General features: G+C 36.0%; 2 protein-coding genes across 2 annotated transcripts; both read right to left on the bottom strand.

Annotated features, from left to right (window-relative positions):
* Positions 1–10: 10 nt before the first annotated feature.
* On the bottom strand, positions 11–3983 carry LOC132168870 (uncharacterized). Its single transcript, XM_059579947.2, has 5 exons — positions 3716–3983; positions 1741–2661; positions 1169–1357; positions 586–781; positions 11–466 (listed from the first exon to the last, which is right to left on the bottom strand). Exons 1-5 carry the CDS (start codon positions 3848–3850, stop codon positions 267–269), a joined length of 1641 nt encoding a protein of 546 aa, XP_059435930.2. The 5' UTR covers positions 3851–3983; the 3' UTR covers positions 11–266.
* Positions 3984–9039: 5056 nt separating this feature from the next.
* Positions 9040–10312, bottom strand: LOC132168876 (Haloacid dehalogenase-like hydrolase (HAD) superfamily protein). The gene has a single exon (XM_059579955.2). It carries the CDS (start codon positions 10140–10142, stop codon positions 9261–9263), a length of 882 nt encoding a protein of 293 aa, XP_059435938.1. The 5' UTR covers positions 10143–10312; the 3' UTR covers positions 9040–9260.
* Positions 10313–18372: the final 8060 nt, after the last annotated feature.

Here is an 18372-nt window from a genome sequence, read left to right as displayed (position 1 = left end):
AAAAAAAAAAAAAAGCAAACCAATAACTTATCATTATATACAATTTGAGGCAGACAGAGAATAGGTGTTCGACCAAACCAATTACTTATCATTATATACATACGTATGTACATTGCCCTTTTTTGCCTTTCTGGGAGATTCTCAATAGACATGCTATACATCACTTGCTTATTCTTTACATGCACAAAGAATGGTAGCAAAGAACCTTTACAAACTGCTTCAGATTGATATCAAGTACCAATCAAAGTTCGCAAAGAAATCGATACTCAACTCCATCCAATCCCTCCTTCGATGTTCTGATACAAATCTGCAAGAGAACGATATAGAATGGCAGCAGCAGGCGGCCTTGGCAGGGAGCCAAGAAGTATATCTAATGCAGTCAATGACTGGCTGCCATAGAATCGAGAATTCTCCCTTGTGCGGGTGGTGACAATACTACCTTCAAATGAACAACCAACGAATGCACCTGCATGTTTCACAGATAATCATATTCTGCAAGTACAAAGAAGGAACTACCAAAGAAAAAAAACAAGAAACAAGGAGGACTAGAATCAGACATAGGCATAAATCAAATAAATCATGCACCTTTGCTGCAGCTGTAAGTATAACAAGCAGCATAACCACCATCACCAGCTCTTACATCAGCTTCAGCTGCCCTTCCAACAATTCCCACTGCTGCACTCAAACCAGCTCCAACTGAAAGATGGATATTACCACTAAATGTCTTGACAGCATCAGTTGTTCTCAACACAATAATGAAATCTGTCAATTCTCCTCCAGCCTTTAAGGGGTTAAAAAAAAAAAAGGACAGAAGAACAGGAAGTTTTCAGTTTCTAGAAAGAGAAGAGAACACATTCAAAATCGACATCAAGGATAAGAATTCCTACATATATATTAAATTGGAAATCAGGATTAAGGTTCATTGAGTTGAAACACAGATGAATGCAAGATTGAATATTTAAAAAGGATAAGCATCTATTTTAGGTTAAATAATGAATTGAAATGTACGTAGAACAAATATTGAAGCAGTTCAAATTTTAAAAGAAGAATATGGAAAGAGAACAATGACAATTGCTTGTACATGTTGGTAGGCTGTGCTTCCGTTTCACAGTACTTGGAATAGATGAAGACAATAAATATCGAAGTTTTCAGAGATGAACTTGCTCACCTGAGCCCCCCACCCCACACCAAATGTAGAAATGGCAGATGGTGGAGACCATGAGCCATCTTCTCTACGTGCAACCACAAGTCCAGTTCCAATATTGTAGGTAACCATCATTCCGACTTTCACAACAGTTATGATTGCAAGACCTTTTGCTTGTCGAAGAATGGCATCTGGAATTTTCTTCTCAGGTACCTAAGAAATAATTTAATTTTTGATCCATAAAGCAAAGCATGGTGTAAGAATCTGAGAAATTTAACTAGATAATTCAGTCGAAGCACATTCAATATCAAGGCATGACACGAATTATATGAAGAAACAAATGCACATGTTCTTGTCACTGTCATCAGCTATGAGTCAAGCCAGACTCAAGTTTCATGTGCCATAATTGAAAGAGAAAGACCTCAAAAAGCAAGAGAGAGTTGCTAGACTAATAAATTCCCTTTGAATAAAACACCCAGGAATGTACATTCCAAAGGTTAAAATCCAACCCATCAGCAAATTAAGACCCCTATGGAAAAGTTCGGGTACAGAAATCTAATATAATAAACAGGAAGTTTTAGAACTCAAGTTCTTACCTTATTATAAGCCTGGATAGTGTTTGCTGCCTTATAGATCTCATATTCCATGGACTGTCCCCAAGGAAAATTAATCCATGATCTCAAAGTACTGAGGTCTGTCAGGTCATGAGTTGGTGACTGAGCCGCATTACTTACTTGGTCCATCAAGTATGGCTGGACAGAATCAAGGCGGACACAACATACATCACAGACCCGTTGGGGATCCCCAACACGAAACTTTGCAGGCAACAAGCTCCTTCCTCTAGAGCATTCACCACAAAATATTCCTCCGCAAAACCGGCAGTGATGCCTGGAGCAAATGATCGGATGAAACCGCACACCGCATAGCATACAAGTAGAAGCAGCACTGTCAGCCAACCATTTTGGTGGCTCCGCTTCAAGTAATTCCTTCACATTTCCAAAATTAGCCTCCGTCAGAGTCTGGGCCATCTCTTTCCAAGCTTGCTCAAGTAGAGGGCTTGATACCCATGAGAATGCACACCTGTGAATGTCACCTGAAGCAATCGCACTCACTTTCCCTCGTGCCACAAGTAACATCTCCACCATCACATCCCACATACTCAGCTCCTTTTCTTCTCCAAGGAACTGGCTCCACCCCATGTCTCCTTCAGGGAAGTAACCCCCATTCGAGTGAAAACCTCTGGCCCACTCTTTGTGCTCACTTTCCAACATAGGTGGAACAGAGACAGGTATCCAAGCTCCAGTTACTTCAGATAGCGGCGAGTCATAATAGAAGTATCTTCCTTGCTTCTGATGGCCAGCTTCGTCGTCTCTTCTTTGATCATTTGGTTCTTCCCTGGAGCCTCGAGGCAACACGGTCTCACATTCTCCAGACACATTCGATCCTTGGATCACGATACCAGCAGCAGGCAGCAAATCATCATGCTCCCTGTGATTTTTGAGCCCTCCATCTTCATTCTATTATCAGCACCAAAGAAAAGCAACATAACTATCTATCACTCTTGTTATTTGGACATAGATGCAATTCAAAAATACATTCAGCTTTCTCAATCTATTGTATCATTTGGGACTCACAAATTATTAGTTGTCCACGAACCAAAAAACTTAAAGGGAACGAAACCACCATTTTTTCTTTTTTTTCTTTTTAAAGATGAATGAGCAACTTTATTAACAAAAACAAATCCAACAAACTGGAACCCAGCTACCCACAGTAGCTAATAGACAAACACCTATACAACAATACTACTAACAAAGGTCTCCATCAGGGAGACCCCAATTCCTACACAAATTAATATTCTCACTACTTCTCACATATTTACATTTAGGAAGTAATCCGAGTTCTAATCTCCCAACGAGTTTTTAAAAGAATCTTCTCTTTCGTGAGTAAGTGCGCTCCATGACGAATGCTATTTCTTTCATTCCAAATGGCATAGACCGATGAACTCAAGCAAAGTCTAGCCAAAACTGATTTCAAACTTTTCCCCTTCCATTCCTTCCCCCTTCTGTCAATGATTGCCTCCCAGTCTCTGAGGAAACCACCAATTTTCGACTCGATGAAAAACACTTCAAAGATAATCACTGAACCACCAACCCAAATATCACCACCGCAAAGACCCAGATTCCAAATTTTCCCGTATCAACATCCAAAACACTCAAAAATAAAACTATCTCACCAAACAGAAACATATGAGAATCCGAATTCACATTAGCGTGGAAATCATGAAAACCCAGAAACCAAAACCCAGTTTGAGACTCTAAATTTAGATTCTTGCCCTAAATTTCATAAGCTAGTAGGACCTTTCCTTAAGAAAGCTAGCTATTTTATAGAATAAAAAAGAAATCCAACAATCAGAAAATACAATCTAAATTAACAATAACTATAAGACGCAAAAAAAGACAAACAATAACACAATCAAAATTGGGACTCCATCAATTATTCTGTATCCATCATCCATACCCACCAAAAAATAAACAAAATTTATGATTCACCAAAAGGAAATAATAAAATTACCGGGAGAGAATTGGAATTCCGGCAATCTACATCTTGGGCGCAGGACAAGTCGGAAATCCCACGCGTCAAAGCCTCGGATTCTTTCTGGGTTTGCATCGAAAAACCAAGGTTGTTGTTGTTGTTGTTCTCTTCCATCGTCGATGCCCTTTCCCTGAGCTGAGAGACAACAAGGACGATGCCGTTTTGGTTACGTAAATAATATTTCTTATTTTCCTTCCGCCGTGTTGTGTCGCTTTTACGTTACGATTGAAGGTGTGTGTTCAATAAGAGCATATGAGCAGAGATCGAGTTTGTATATGTTAAGAGTATATTTGAATGATGGGATCATGAAAGATTAGATTAGATTAAATTTAAGGATATGATTATATTTTTATCGATCTTCATTAAATCTCATCATTCAAATGTACTCTAACACATCATTCAAATGTACTCTAACAGTATATAAGTCTTTTGGTTATTTTATTAGACTAGTTTGTATGAATTATTTTAAATCAATTTGTAGAAAATTTTAGTTGAGTCGATGCTCTCAAACTGAACTCTAATTCTTAGTTGGAGCGTAACTTTGTACGAGAAATGGGACAGAAATTAGCTACAAACCCTAAGAAATGCTATATTTTTACTTAATTAAGTATTTTACAATATTGAGGTGGTAGTTTTAAATAGTTTTTAAAATTTTTAAATAAAAATTGCTTTAAAGATTGGTTTAAACCATTACATCAACGCTGTTAAATACTTATTAGTTTTATTTTGTATAAAAATATAATATCTAACATTACTCTTGAACACGTATTGGGATTAATGGGTGGTTTTGGTTAGGCTATTAGAGGTGATTTGCTATGTACTTCACTGAGGTATTAGAGTTGTGTTAAAGGTCATACGAGATGCACAAACTTTATTACATATGGTAATAAGATTTAAGAGTACTCATAGATATAGGGAGGTGAGTTATGGGATTAATAGATTTTTTTTAATTAAATTGAATAAGAAGAATTTTCTTAAGTTGGTTTTGGGTCACTACTTAGTACTCTACCTTAAAAAAATTAGCAAATTCTAATTACATTTAAAAGTGGTAAATATTAAAAAAGAAATACTAGAAATCACACCTTAATTAAATAACCAAAGAGATCCAATTGGCCTGCCGACTGTTGCTAACGTCGTCGTTTCGTATCCAGGTGTCCAAAAGGCTAACGATAACAGTTGAGAAAAAAAAAAAAAAACAGAACAACAAAGCTTCCTCTGGTTGGAGCTTTGTTGTCTCTGTGTCTCTCTGATGGCAAACTATAATTGTAGCTCAAGCTCAAGCTCAAGCTCTGGGCTTCTGATCATCCTCCTTGTTACCTTCCTTCTCCTCCAAAATCTTATCGGATCATCCGCATCAAATGGGTCCTCAGCTCGAAATCTCTTAGGGGCTGCTAGGACAAGGATCCCCAACTGCGCTGACTTGGTCTCCGATTCCCAGTGCTCGCGAAATCCAGAGTGCCGGTGGTGCAAAAGCCAGTCTCTTGATGACACGTGCTTCGCTCGGCTTGAGGCCTGGCGCTTGCCCCAACAGGTCTTCTCGTGCGATTGATTCATCTCTCTCTTGCTGTTTGTGTGAATTGAAGAGTTATGAGTTTTTTGTTTTTGGGTTTTGAGTTTATGTAAGATTGATTGGAAATTAATGGAATTTTTGATGAATTTTGATACCCATTTGTTTGTTTTGTTGGGAGAATGCCGGATTGTTTGGTTTATGACATTTATGTGCTTCTTTTGATTGGTTAGAGAATGTGACTGATTAACACCAAAAGATACTAACTTGGGTTATGGAAGCTCGGATTTTTATTTGAATACTCACTCCATTGTTGGGGTTTTTATAGAGAATTAAAAATGTCAAAATTTGAGTGATGATTCGGTTATAAAGATAAGGACTTGGGTGTTTGATAGGGCTATCAAAAGACCTAAATATCTGACCTTACCGATGCTGCCGACTTGAATTTCTGACTGTCCAGCAATGTGGTGCACTTGTGGATTTTTGGAAACTGTTGGCCATTGGGTCGATATTCAGTTCTGGGGGTAGTTTGTTGGATGAAACAGTTTGAAAAATAAATTGTAAAAACTGGTTCAATTCGATACCAGTGAGATGATTTCATTCCAGTATATATTGACAATTACAAAACATTTGAAAACAAGATAAGTGCAGATAAGCTATACATTCAAAAGTATAAAATACAATCTAATCTTCTAGAATAGAATAGCAATTCAAATATTGGTGTCATCTGATTCCCCTTATCTTCGACTCTTCTGTATGTGAGTTTGCTGCATTATCTTCGGCCTTTGCTGCATTATCTTCTGTGGAGGACATTTTAGTTAGTGAAGCTTGTGTTTGATGAACAGACAGCAATATCAGTATGGTTAACAGAAACAAACCCGACTTCATATACAAATGCAATTATGCGTTTGAAATATAAAACCTTTAAGTGAGCTTCATGGTATATGGTAATCACTTGTGAAGAAATTAGCTCAATTAGTGGTTGCCTAAAACAATAAGGAGTAAGATGAAGATCTAGACCAAAACTTTTGGACTTGCTATCATGTCGTCTTAGAACTTTTGCTTAGCAACCCATCATCTTGTTTTACTTAATACAAGTTCTGCTTCAATTGGATCAAGATAAAAACACCCCAGGTTAGTTCGAATTTGTACTTCTCTGCAAAATTTAGATAACATGTGACTCCTGACTCGAGTGGAAGCTGGTTTTAAAAATAAGCAAATTTTAACATGCATAAGTCTTGGAACGAAGTTGCATAGCCCTGGAATCTCATAAATTTGAGCTGTTTCTATGATGAGAATTCTCTATCTGCTGTGTTAATGTTTCATAGTTCGATATCCTTTTCTGGTGACGCTTCAATATCTTTGGTTCATGATCAGCATACGTTCTGATGGCCCGACTGTTACCACTTTCCCTTTGGTCATCGTATCACTTTGATTACTAAAGTAATCAGATGAAATATCTGTGGAGAAAACCAGTAGATTTGGTTTATGACTGCAACATGAAAGTATAAAAGATGGTGGAACATCAAAGATGCCAATCTAAGGATTACAAGAATACAGTAATCCAGTTCTATTTCCCTAGGCAGCCTTTATCTGCAAGGTTGTGCTACCCAAATCAAGGGTTGTACATGTGGCAATACTAGAAGTGCGAACAAGGGTGGAACACTTGAAAGGCTTAGTTCATTTTTCTGTGATGTGGTTTCTCCATTATTGCAATGGGTTTACTACTGCCTTGTCTTGCTCAATGTTGCCGAGCACCTAATTACAACCCCTTATTAACTCATGTTGATAAGAAGAATCAATTTCCTTTTATATGCCTTACTTCACACTAGTACTATTGCAGCATACTCCTAGTTTGTAACTAGAGTATCTTATTCCATGCAACCAAACCGACCCTTTAGAGGTTATGATCCTGTCCATACTTTTGTCACAAACTTTACCCAGGGGCATCTAATGCTGGAGCCATACCGGCAGTATGCTGCTTTCTCCATCAGCATGTCTCTTTCAACATGATCAATTTCAATTGGTGTATAAACTTAATTTAATTGCATCCTGAAAGTTAAAAGTCTGGTTGCGCCATTCATCCAATTTCATAAGGAAAGTAATGATAAGCTTAAACTGACTTCTATCATCAGCTCCTAGTTCAATGCCATAGGGGGTGATGTTAGTCCATTTCCTTGGGACATGCTTTCTGCTTCTACATTCTAGCTTTTTCTTGTATTGTTTGGTGTTATTCATCAGTATTGTTATACTGGGTTTAAATTTTGAGGTTTTGACTCTTTATGCTAGATATGGTTCTGTGAACATCTCTCTTAAAAATGAGAGGACATTCTAAGGGATGGTTGGCTTCAGATAAAAGCAATCATGAAGAAACTGTATGATGCTTCACACTGTATTATGCAAACAATTCCCAATGATTGGTGATCATATAAGTTGATGGTTAGATAATAAAGAAATTAGATAAATGTTCTAAAGTTTGGGCAGGGTTGGCTGGATTTTTATGCTCTCAGTTCTTCAATGTTCTGATCAGGCATTATCTTTATACAGCAGTATTAAAGTGAGGAGCCTGTAGATGGATTGGATGAGGCTTGGCATCATAGAAGATCTAATTCTTACGAATCTGTTCATGGGCGAAAGTAGTAGCTCATGAGAGATTCTCTAATTTGGTAGAGAGATGCATAAAAGCTTTTCCGCTGAGGTTTTAATGGCATATGCCTCAGAGATTGAACGTCATACTCCACTTGGAATGTTTTTGTGCCTTATGGTTGGCTTTATGGTCTGGTGGCAACGTCAACCTGCCTCACACCCATTCCCGCTCAGCTGAGCTTTTGTTTCTCGTTGATGGATCCCTTGAAGTTGGATTTGTTGACACAACAAACAAGCTCTTTACTCAGAAGCTCCTAGTCAGTGACTTGTAGAACTCTATTCGAAGAAGAGAAGTAGCCGGATGGCTGAAGTAACTCTAGAGTACTTCGGTTCGCGTTCTGCAGAAAAGATACTCATGTTGAGCCTTATATAAAAATTTCTAATTTCCTAAATGTTTTGTTGCAAGTCTACCCGAGGAGAGTGAAGGCATGGTTGTGTTCTCTCTTATGTGGCAGATTTCAAGAAAATGAGCTGAAGATTACTAGAATTCTAATGCTTGTCGGGAAAAATGTGGGTTACTGGCTACTGAATCCTTGGGGAGGGTGACACTCTGAAAATATAACGTTGAGCTATCCCATCATTTGCATTGTTGCTAAATTAGAATTCAAATTTAGTTGTTCGGGTTGCTAGAAATCGATATGAAAGTCCCTATAGAGCGCACCTGATTCAATAAGTAGGCAGACTACTCTAGAATGCACCTGATTCAATAAGTAGGCAGACTACTCAGAAAATTGTTCTGACAAGTGGACTCCATATGAACTCTTTCATATTTGTTGCCTCAACCGTTAGCAATCCTAGCAACAAAATTGTTAGGAGATCTCTATCTGCCAAATTGAACACCAAAGGAAAAGCGCAACACAATCTTTCTTCCTCATGAGCTCCCCAGTGAAGAAGCTACAAGATCAAATGTAAAGGATTCTAGCAGACACACATCCTATCAGAAGCTTGTTAATTTAATTTTCAGTTTTCACTTTGAAGAAGAAATTACTCTCTGAGAAACAGAGTCACTGTCTGCTGTCTGCTGTCTGCTGTCTGCAGATCATATTTTGTGTTCCGGGGGACCTTAATTCAATCAAACTATCTCTCTTGGCCTTTACAAACACTCATTTAAGCCCTGAAACTTGTTTCAGTAGCTAATGATACCCATAAAAACCAAAAACCAAAAACATATAATAACAGAAGTACCTTTCAAAACAATAAGCTTTGGTCTATATTATAAACCACTGGATCTTCAACATAGAGACAACTAGATCAAATTACTCAAAGCTTCTTTTCTCATTACAAATTGAACAACTTTGTTCAATACATTCCAAGAAAAAGAAACTCAAAAAACAAAAAAACAAAACAAAGAAATCAGAGAATCCCAAACCATCAAAGTGTTTTACCATCCTGATCAGCACCCACATAGAGCTTCACAGCCGCCCTCATATCCTCAATCCCATCACAACCCTCCAAGAATTCCATCAACTTCTCCAACTCTCTGTCCCCGAGATCCCCTGTAAAGGGTTCTATTGGAATCGCGTTCTCCGGCTGCAACCCGTAAGCATTCGGGTTATCGTCAACGATCACCACGCGCCTCAGGTCCCTCCCCAGCCCGGACAAGTCCTTAACGAACTTCCCATCCACCTCCTTACATGCGTCGCGGTACAGCGCGTGGGCGATCACGCCTTTCCGGTCGAGCCTGTGCAGCACCAGCGACGCGTACTCCCTTAGCCCTGCTGTGAACACCACGACCTCGAATCGCTCACCCAGCGCGGCCAGTAGATCGTCGACACCTGGCCGCTTCTGCACGTAGAAGTTCATGATCTGGCCGTCGATCATCGGCCTCACCATGAAGTCGAACCGGTCCGGCGGTGGGTCCATTTTGGAGTGGACCAGGGTCTCGTCTAAGTCCAAAACCACCGTTCTCTTCGGCGAGATCAGCGGCGGGAGATGCGCTGGTTCTATGTTGTCGAACACGAGGGATTTCCTTACACTGGTTTCAGATTCGGGTTCGGGTTGTTCGAGTTCGGGGATTTTGGGGATGACCTTGTAGCCCTTGTGGTGGCGTTTCGGGCTGGGGGTGGCGATTCGGGCCAACTTAGAGAAGAGCTTGACGAGGCGGCGATGGCACGCGAAGAGCGACTTGTTGATGGAGGCGATCACGTTCTTTGCTGGAGATTTCCGCCGGTGGCGTCGGCGGTTCTGGTGGTTGCTTTTCCGGCAGTCTTTGATGGACTTCGTTGGGGTCCTCTTGGAGATCTTCGACACCATTTTCTGGGTTCTTCAGAGAGAGAGAGAGAGAGAGAGAGTGAGAGGGTTGATATTGATGGGATTGGGATTAGAAACAGAGAAATGGTGGTTCGGAGAAGATTTTAAATTTGGGTTCGGCGCAACGGTCATCAGTGTTGGTTCGGGACCGAGGCTAGAGAAGTTGGGTTGATTAGTTGCTATGGACGGGGTTGAGGTTTGTTACTTTGGTTAAATTTTGGTTAGGTGGACTTTTCTCATGTTAAAATTAGTGGGTGAGATTGAAAATTTGAAGGGTCGGAATTGGGATCGTTACCTGTAGAAGGAAGAGAGAGTTGTTTTTGCCAGAGTATTTTCAACTGTTTTTTAGTTTAAATTTAGAGAAACTGTAGATACTATATCTTAATTAACTTATAATAATAATATGGCAGTTTCAAATAATCTTTATAAATCATAATTCACATCAAAATTATAAAATAATTGTAAGATAAAAATATAATTTTTAATATAACTCTTAAATTTGAGAATGATTTCAATTAGATCGTAGTATAAACAGATTATTTTGCATTCTCCAATAAGAAGCAAACACTTCAATTTGAAACACAAAAAAAAAAGGAAAAAAAAAAAGAAAAACCTTTCGCACCAAATAATTTTCATTCTTTTGACAAAATACCTCATAAAAAAAATATCCATTGATAAAACCACCGAAGGGTTGACTTTGGAGACTCCGGTATTGAGGTGTTGGAAGTAGGTGGCCGGGGGGGTCGGTGGTGAGTGGTGGGCGTTGGGTTACAATGAATGGAAAAATCCCTGGGATTGATTTGAATTAAAGATACGTTGTTTTTATATCCATTATATTTGGTATTTTTACATGATGTGTTAAATTTTTATTGAAGGCTATAAAATGGGGTTTTACATCACATCCGGATAGAAGGAGCTCTCCTTCAATTTACAATAAATTGTTTTGAAATTTGAAATATGGACAAAGTTGTCCAAAAGAGTAATGATATTCTTTACACTCAATTATCATTTTCATTTTACACGGAATAACCTGACAAATTTTAAGTGACTTTCCATATTAACCATTTTTTCTTTTATAGTTTAAATTTACATTAAATTATTTAGAAAGTTTAATTTTAGATTTTTTAGAAGTTTAAATTTTGTTATAGCTAAAGGATACTAGCTTGGATATATAGTATTGTTAGTGTGCCATCAATTGTGGGACATGTCTCTAAAACTAGATGCCTAATTCACACAAAAAAAAAAAAAAAAAAAAAAAAAAAAAAAAAATAGGGATGAAGAAGAAGAAGAGAAGACTCGTACGACCATTTGTGCTGCACTTATTGGATCAAATAAAAGAAAAATCCTGATTCATAATTTATCAGGTTATTTCATTTTAAAGTTAATAATTTTTTAATTGTTGTAAGGGAGAGGTGGTTTTCTTAAATCTGGTTTCTTGACTCTTGAGAGTGAGAACAATCATGATTTTGTTGAAGAAAGTATGTTCTCGCAAAGCTCATTAGAATGAGACGGATTTTTAATAATTTTGTTGTTTGGATTGTTAATAATTCAAGTAATAAAATTGATAAGTTCTTATGAAGTCCACCTATCTGAGCAAGTCTCAGGCAATTCACCCCTTGTTCGGGTAAGTATACTCCAACTTCCACAATCCTATTCTCATACTTCCCAACATGGCTTTAACAGTTTGTAAGGCAAAAAATCAAGTTGAGCAGCTTGTCTTCTCCTTATCTAAAACACATATTTTGACCACTAATTTGTAGTTTAGTGTTTTTATGAAACTTTTCAAGAGTTTTGGCACGTACTAGCTAGGGCATGGATTCAAATCCTACAAGGGACTCCCCACACTAATCTGATTAGTGTTAGTTGTTTTAAATTTCACTGATATCCTAGTGGGGCTGGATTCGACTATGGCTTAGTTGGACTTAAGGGAACGCCTATGATACCCATTGTGTAGGCCCATTCTGTATGTCTTCCAGCAAGCAGGTGCTACTATAGTCACACTCAAGTAGAATAGTTATAGTTGGTGTCTCTCGCCTACGATTTTAATAATGAAAAAAAAAGTTTTAATTAACTACTTTTAGGCAAGCACAGAAGCACTATAGCTTATGTATTCTTTTTTTTAATCATTTATTTCTTCTTTCTCTATTTTTGCTACAATCATTTCTATCTCCTCTATTGGTGGTTTAAGAATACAATAAAAAAAATACTGAAAATAATATATAAAGAAAACAAAGAATGAAATAGGAAATATGTTGGAGCTTATATCGAAAAAACACTAGGTAAAGTAAAAAAGTATGCTCTTTGATTAGCTAAAATGAATAACATTAATGGATATGCTCTTAGATATTATAAGACATTCACATCCCGCTCAATAATATCTAGTTAAAAAAACATTTTTTTCTTCTATTTTTTATGTTGATCTATATCTTCCCCTTTCCCTTCCCCTTCTCCCTTTGCAACTTAGCCAAAAAAAAAAAAAAAAAAAAAAAATTGTCTCGGGATCCTCTACCTTCCTATCATGCAAAAAAGGCAACGAGAAATCTATGTTTTAAGGACCAGAAAAATTGGGATTTGGATTAGCTAGCATATATATGTGCCGTAGTTTTTTAAATGGTTTTCAAATTTTTTTATGAGAAAAAAACTAAAAAGAGAGAATGAAGTTAATATTGGATGTGGGACCCATTGCTCTTCTTTTCTTTTGTATAAGAGCATTCTCAATGGAGGAGCCATATTTTTATGTAAAATACTAAAATAGCTTCTCAAAATTCACTTTTATTTAGTTTAGTTAAGCCATTTTTAAATGTCTCTACATCCAATTAGTTATATTTATATTTTTTCTATTAAAATATTATTAAAAGTAAGAAAAGTTTAAAAAAATAGAGAACATATGAGAGGAAAAATGGAAAAAAAATTTGGAAAAAAGAGAACGTGTAGAGAAAAAGTAGGAAAAGATTTGGGAAAAAGAGAAAACAGGTGAGAGAAACAATGAAAAATAAAATAGCTCACTTGAAAAATGCTGCTACATTTAGTTTTTTTTTTAGCTCTTTCAATCAAATATCTATTTTACATTTTTTTTTGGCTAATCCAATGTAGAGAGTTTTTTAAACAATTGAAGAGCTATTTTAGATAAAAGTAACATTTGGCTCTTCCATTGGGAATGCTCTAAGGAAAAATTACAGTTTATTCCCCCTAAAGTTGACAGCGTTTTTTCAATTCGAACACCAAAGTTTCAAGCAATTCACTCCCACAAAATTCTAATTTTTTTTTTTTTCCCAATTCTATCAATATTATCCCAAAATTCTCATATTATCCTTAATTTTTTTTTTTTTTTTTTTTTTTTTTTTTTTTTTTTATAAAAAAGTAAAATAAAATTTGAGGGTGCAAATGGCCAGATGGCCAAAGGGGTGGCTACGGCCACACCAATTTTTTATTTTTTATTTTATTTTTTTTATAAAAAATAAAAAAAAATGGTTAAATACTCCAGACCCCCCTAGGGTTTTCTAACTTTATTTTTTTCCCCCTAGGGTTTCATTTTTATCACAGGAGGTCCCTGTGGTTTTGATAAGTGACCAAGTTAGTCTATCCGTTAGTTGACTGTTAGGACTGACACGTAGACCAATCAAACGTCGACACGTGGCACATATTTAATTTTTTTTAAAATTAAAAAAATGTATATATATATATATTTTTTTAAAAAAAAGAAACGGAAAAAAATTGGGGGTGGCTCGTTGGCCATTTGGGGGTGGCTCGGCCACCCCCATCCGGCCAGATGGGGGTGGCCTGGCCACCCCCATGGCCAAAGGGGGTGGCCGAGCCACCCCCAAATGGCCAACGAGCCACCCCCAATTTTTTTCCTTTTTTTTTTTTTTTTTTTTTTTTTTTTTAAAAAAATTAAAAAAAGACATTTTTTTTTTAAAAAAAATTAAATATGTGCCACGTGTCGACGTCTGATTGGTCTAGGTGTCAGTCCTAACGGTCAACTAACGGATGGACTAACTTGGTCACTTATTAAAACCACAGGGACTTCTTGTGATAAAAATGAAACCCTAGGGGGAAAAAAATAAAGTTGGAAAACCCTAGGAGGGTCTGGAGTATTTAACCCTAAAAAAAAAGTAAAAATTATGGGCAACATGAGAAGTTTTGGATATAATTGGTCAAATTGCAAAAATTTGAAACTTTGGATGGTGGATTGCAAAAATTAAAACTTTGATGTTCGAATTGAAAAACGCTGTCAACTTTGAGAGGTAAACTGTAATTTTCCTTTTGTATAAAGGATGGTAATTGGTAAGTGGCTGGTGCGTTAGTTGTTCTCAGGGAAAAAAAGAAAATGGAAGAGGGTACTAGCAGCACCGACACCGACACCCCATGTAGAAGAGGAGGCAAGCGGAACAGAAGATGTTGAAAATGAAACTAATGAGAGTAAGTGCTCGATCTCCCTTTCTCTCTCGTAGCCATGTGACAGAGTTATTGAATACCTTTTAGCATTTGAAATACTCCTTTTGAGCAGTTGACAGCTAGTGATCGATCTCATTGAGCGAGCTTCTTACTCATACTATTTCCGCTTATATGTATGGTATGTAATGTATGTCGTGCCTCTCACTAATTTTGAGTTTGAGACAACTTATTTTAACTCTTTTTTCTTGTATTTATAGAAAAAACTTCAATTGGACATGAAACATATGTCAAAGTTATGAATTTAAGGGAGTTAAAAGACAATTAAGTAGGGTTTTTGAACCAACCTTTGGCACTCATCAAATTAGTGTGTTGTTTTGATAAACAGATATATCATGGGATATTCTCAGAAAGGATCCAACGTTAGCAACTGCCAAGAACCACAAAGGGCATATAGCATTGGAAGTGTAGGCAAAGAAACCTTATGCAGTAGGCAGTAGAAGTCACATGTCGACATGGGAAAGATGCTTAAAGTCCTGTTAGTTTGCCTCCAACCCTAACGTAATTATATATATACTCACAATTACAATGACTCAAGTTATATTGATCACATTTCAAAGAATATTTTTCTTGCATATATATTTTTAAATACTTAAGATGTTCTTATTATAAAGTTAAGGGAAAATTACACTTTACCCCTTCAAAGTTTATGGCGATTTGCAATTCGACTTCTAAAGTTTCAATTTTGGCAATGCACCCCCCCAAGGTTCCAATTTTTTGCAATTCGACTAATATTATCCCAAAATTCTCATATTTCCCATAATTTTTATTTTTTATAAAAAAAAATGAACAAATTTCGGGGTGCAAAAATGGTTAGATGGCCAAAGGGGTGGCTACGGCTACCCCATTTTTTATTTTTTATAAAAAATAAAAAAAAATAAAAAATTAGGGGCAATATGGAAAGTTTTGGATACAATTGGTCAAATTGCAAAAATTTAGAACTTTGGGGGGGTGGATTGCAAAAATTGAAACTTTGGAGGTTGAATTTCAAATCGCTCCAAATAATTTTCCCTAAAGTAAATAATAATACAAAAATAAAAGTTATACATGTTTATATAGCAAAATCGAGTTTATACGAGCTTATATATATATATATATATATATATATATATATATATATATGAGTCAAGTCGATTTTATATAAATTTAATTGACTCATTTAATAAAGAAGCCTACATAAATAAATAATAAACCATTTCATTATCATCATTTTGTAATTCAAATTTAAATATTTATTTCTTTTTATGGATCTCACAAGGGTAATAGATATAGATTTAATAATTTTTACCAAATAATCTTTGAATAGATTCTTTTCCTAATCTTAGGGTACAAAGAGGGCTGGAACAAAGCTGCCATGCCGGCCCATCAATTAGCTGAAGCCCTTTGGAAAAATATTCAACTATTGCCAGAAAATCGGTTTTTAGGCCTGGTTGACAAACATTCCTCTTTACTCTTTGTTGCTGCGGAATCCGGGAATGTTGAATTTCTAACCATACTTTTACATTCTCAACCTGGTCTCATATGGAAGTGTGACAAAGATGAACAAAATTTATTTCACTTTTTTGTTTTATTTAAGCAAGAGAGTGTATTCAATCTAATATATGAAATAGGTGCTTTTAAAGATTTTATTGAATTTGTGTTGACGTAAATGACAACAACCTGTTACACTTAGCTGAAAATTTGGCTCCTACAAATAAGCTACGAATTGTATCAAGAGCAGTTCTTCAAATGCAACGAGAATTGTACGTTGTTGTTTTAAGGTGTGTGTTGATATAATTCCAATTTCCTTAATTTCTTCTGGTTGTACTTTCACTATACAATTCACACCTTTGTTATTGTAGGAGATTGAAAAAATGATGCCGCCTACACACTTGTTTTTGAAGAATTCAAAAGGCCAAACACCCCAGGATGTATTGACATAAACGCATTGAGATTTGCAAATAGATAGTGAAAAGTGGATGAAGGAGACAGGAAATTATTGCATGCTTGTGGCAACATTGATTGTTATTGTGGTTTTTGCTGCAGCATTCATTGTACCAAGTGGAAACTATCAAGACAATGGCAGCACTGTACCAAGTGTAAACCATCAGGAAAATGGCACTCTTACATTTTTGGAAAGTAAATGGTTTACGGTATTCTTCATATCAGATGCAATCACACTGTTATCTTCTTCGACTTCCATATTAATATTTTTATTGTCAATTCTTGCATCTCGTTACAAGGATGAGGATTTCCTCAAATCTTTACCTAGTAGATTGGTGTTTGGACTCATTGCGCTTTTCATTTCCATAGTAGGCATAGTGGTTGCGTTCAGTGCAACTTGCATTTTGGCCTATAAGTACAAAACGGCAAGGATTCCATTTGCTATAATTATTCCGGCTGTTTTCCCAATTGTTTTGTTTGTTTGGCTAATTTATGATCTTTTGGTTGATGTAATTCGCTCAACATACCGGTCGAGATCTCTTTTTGGGCCATGTAAACATAGGCTTTTCCAGCCAATAGAAGGTGCCGACCCCAACAATTGATCCATAGAAAAGGAAGGCCAAGGAAGGAATGTAGCAAAAATCAAGACTTTTCAATTGTTGTCCATCAAAACTTCAGTTTAATCTTCATTAGAATTATTTTCGTTTGTGTGAGAAATATAATTTCACATTGTATTTTTCTAATTTGTAAACCCACGATTTGGCTTTGACTGAAATCAACGTACCATTTAGTAAGGAATTCCATTTGTCAAGTAATGTACTATACCTCTCAATTGGCGTTCCTTTCAAACATATATAAGTGACCTTTGTTAAAAAGTTTTAAAAATTAATATCAGGGAAACTTTACTTACCCCCTGAATTGTCATTCATTTTGTAATGTTCTTTTAAAGTTTAAAACCTCTCAATTTAGTGTATCGAACTTTTAATTTTTTTTTAATGTCGTCAATCCATTAGGATTTTTCATTAAATCCCAATGAGTGAGTGCTCAGAGCATTTTTATTAGGCTAACTAAAAGTTATTTTGGCTATTCGTATGGCTAGTAATTGCTACATCTTCAACAACAATAATGCATAACCAATGTAATTCTCTGTCCTTTTAAGAATAATGAAAGTAGGTATATAAAGGAAGAATAAAGTAAAAAAATTTAAATAAAATAGTAAAAATAAATAATTAAAATAAAAAAATTGATTCTTTAACTAGAATTTATATGAAGTTTATTGAGTTAAGGGAAAATTACAGTTTACCCCCCTAAAGTTGACAGCGTTTTTCAATTCGAACACCAAAGTTTCAATTTTTGCAATCCACCCCCCCAAAGTTCCAAATTTTTGCAATTTGACCAATTGTATCCAAAACTTCCCATATTGCCCATAATTTTTATTTTTTATAAAAAATTTTAAAAAAAATTCGGGGTGGCTCCTTTGGCCATCTGACCATTTTTGTAGCCTCAAATTTATTTATTTATTTTTTATAAAAAATAAAAATTAGGGGCAATATGAGAATTTTGGGATAACATTGGTCAAATTGAAAAAAATTGAAACTTCGTGGGGGTGGATTGCAAAAATTGAAATTTTGGTGTTCGAATTGAAAAACGCTGTCAACTTTAGGGGGTAAACTATAATTTTCCCTTGAGTTAATTATTTTTGACTCACACGTACAAACTCTCAAGCAACATGTTTTCATTACACAGGTTTGAGCAAAATTATCTACTAAATACTCATTTTTTAGTCTTCATACTGATGAGGTCTTTCAAACGCCATAGTTTGATTCAGTTGTCAAGTTTTATGGATTGAAAGTCTAAA

This window comes from Corylus avellana, chromosome 1, assembly GCF_965113065.1.
Source record: "Corylus avellana chromosome 1, dhCorAvel1.hap1.2, whole genome shotgun sequence".
Classification (NCBI taxonomy): domain Eukaryota; kingdom Viridiplantae; phylum Streptophyta; class Magnoliopsida; order Fagales; family Betulaceae; genus Corylus; species Corylus avellana.
Note: the sequence above shows the minus strand (reverse complement) of the source record. Positions and strands in the feature narration are given on the sequence as shown.

Coding starts and splice junctions, on each gene's coding strand:
- LOC132168870 (XM_059579947.2), bottom strand. CDS start 3,850: ATGGAAGAGAACAACAACAACAACAACCTTGGTTTTTCGATGCAAACC. Junction 1,358..1,740: donor CTATCCAGGCTTATAATAAG/GTAAGAACTTGA, acceptor ATTATTTCTTAG/GTACCTGAGAAGAAAATTCC. Junction 467..585: donor TACTTACAGCTGCAGCAAAG/GTGCATGATTTA, acceptor TGAAACATGCAG/GTGCATTCGTTGGTTGTTCA.
- LOC132168876 (XM_059579955.2), bottom strand. CDS start 10,142: ATGGTGTCGAAGATCTCCAAGAGGACCCCAACGAAGTCCATCAAAGAC.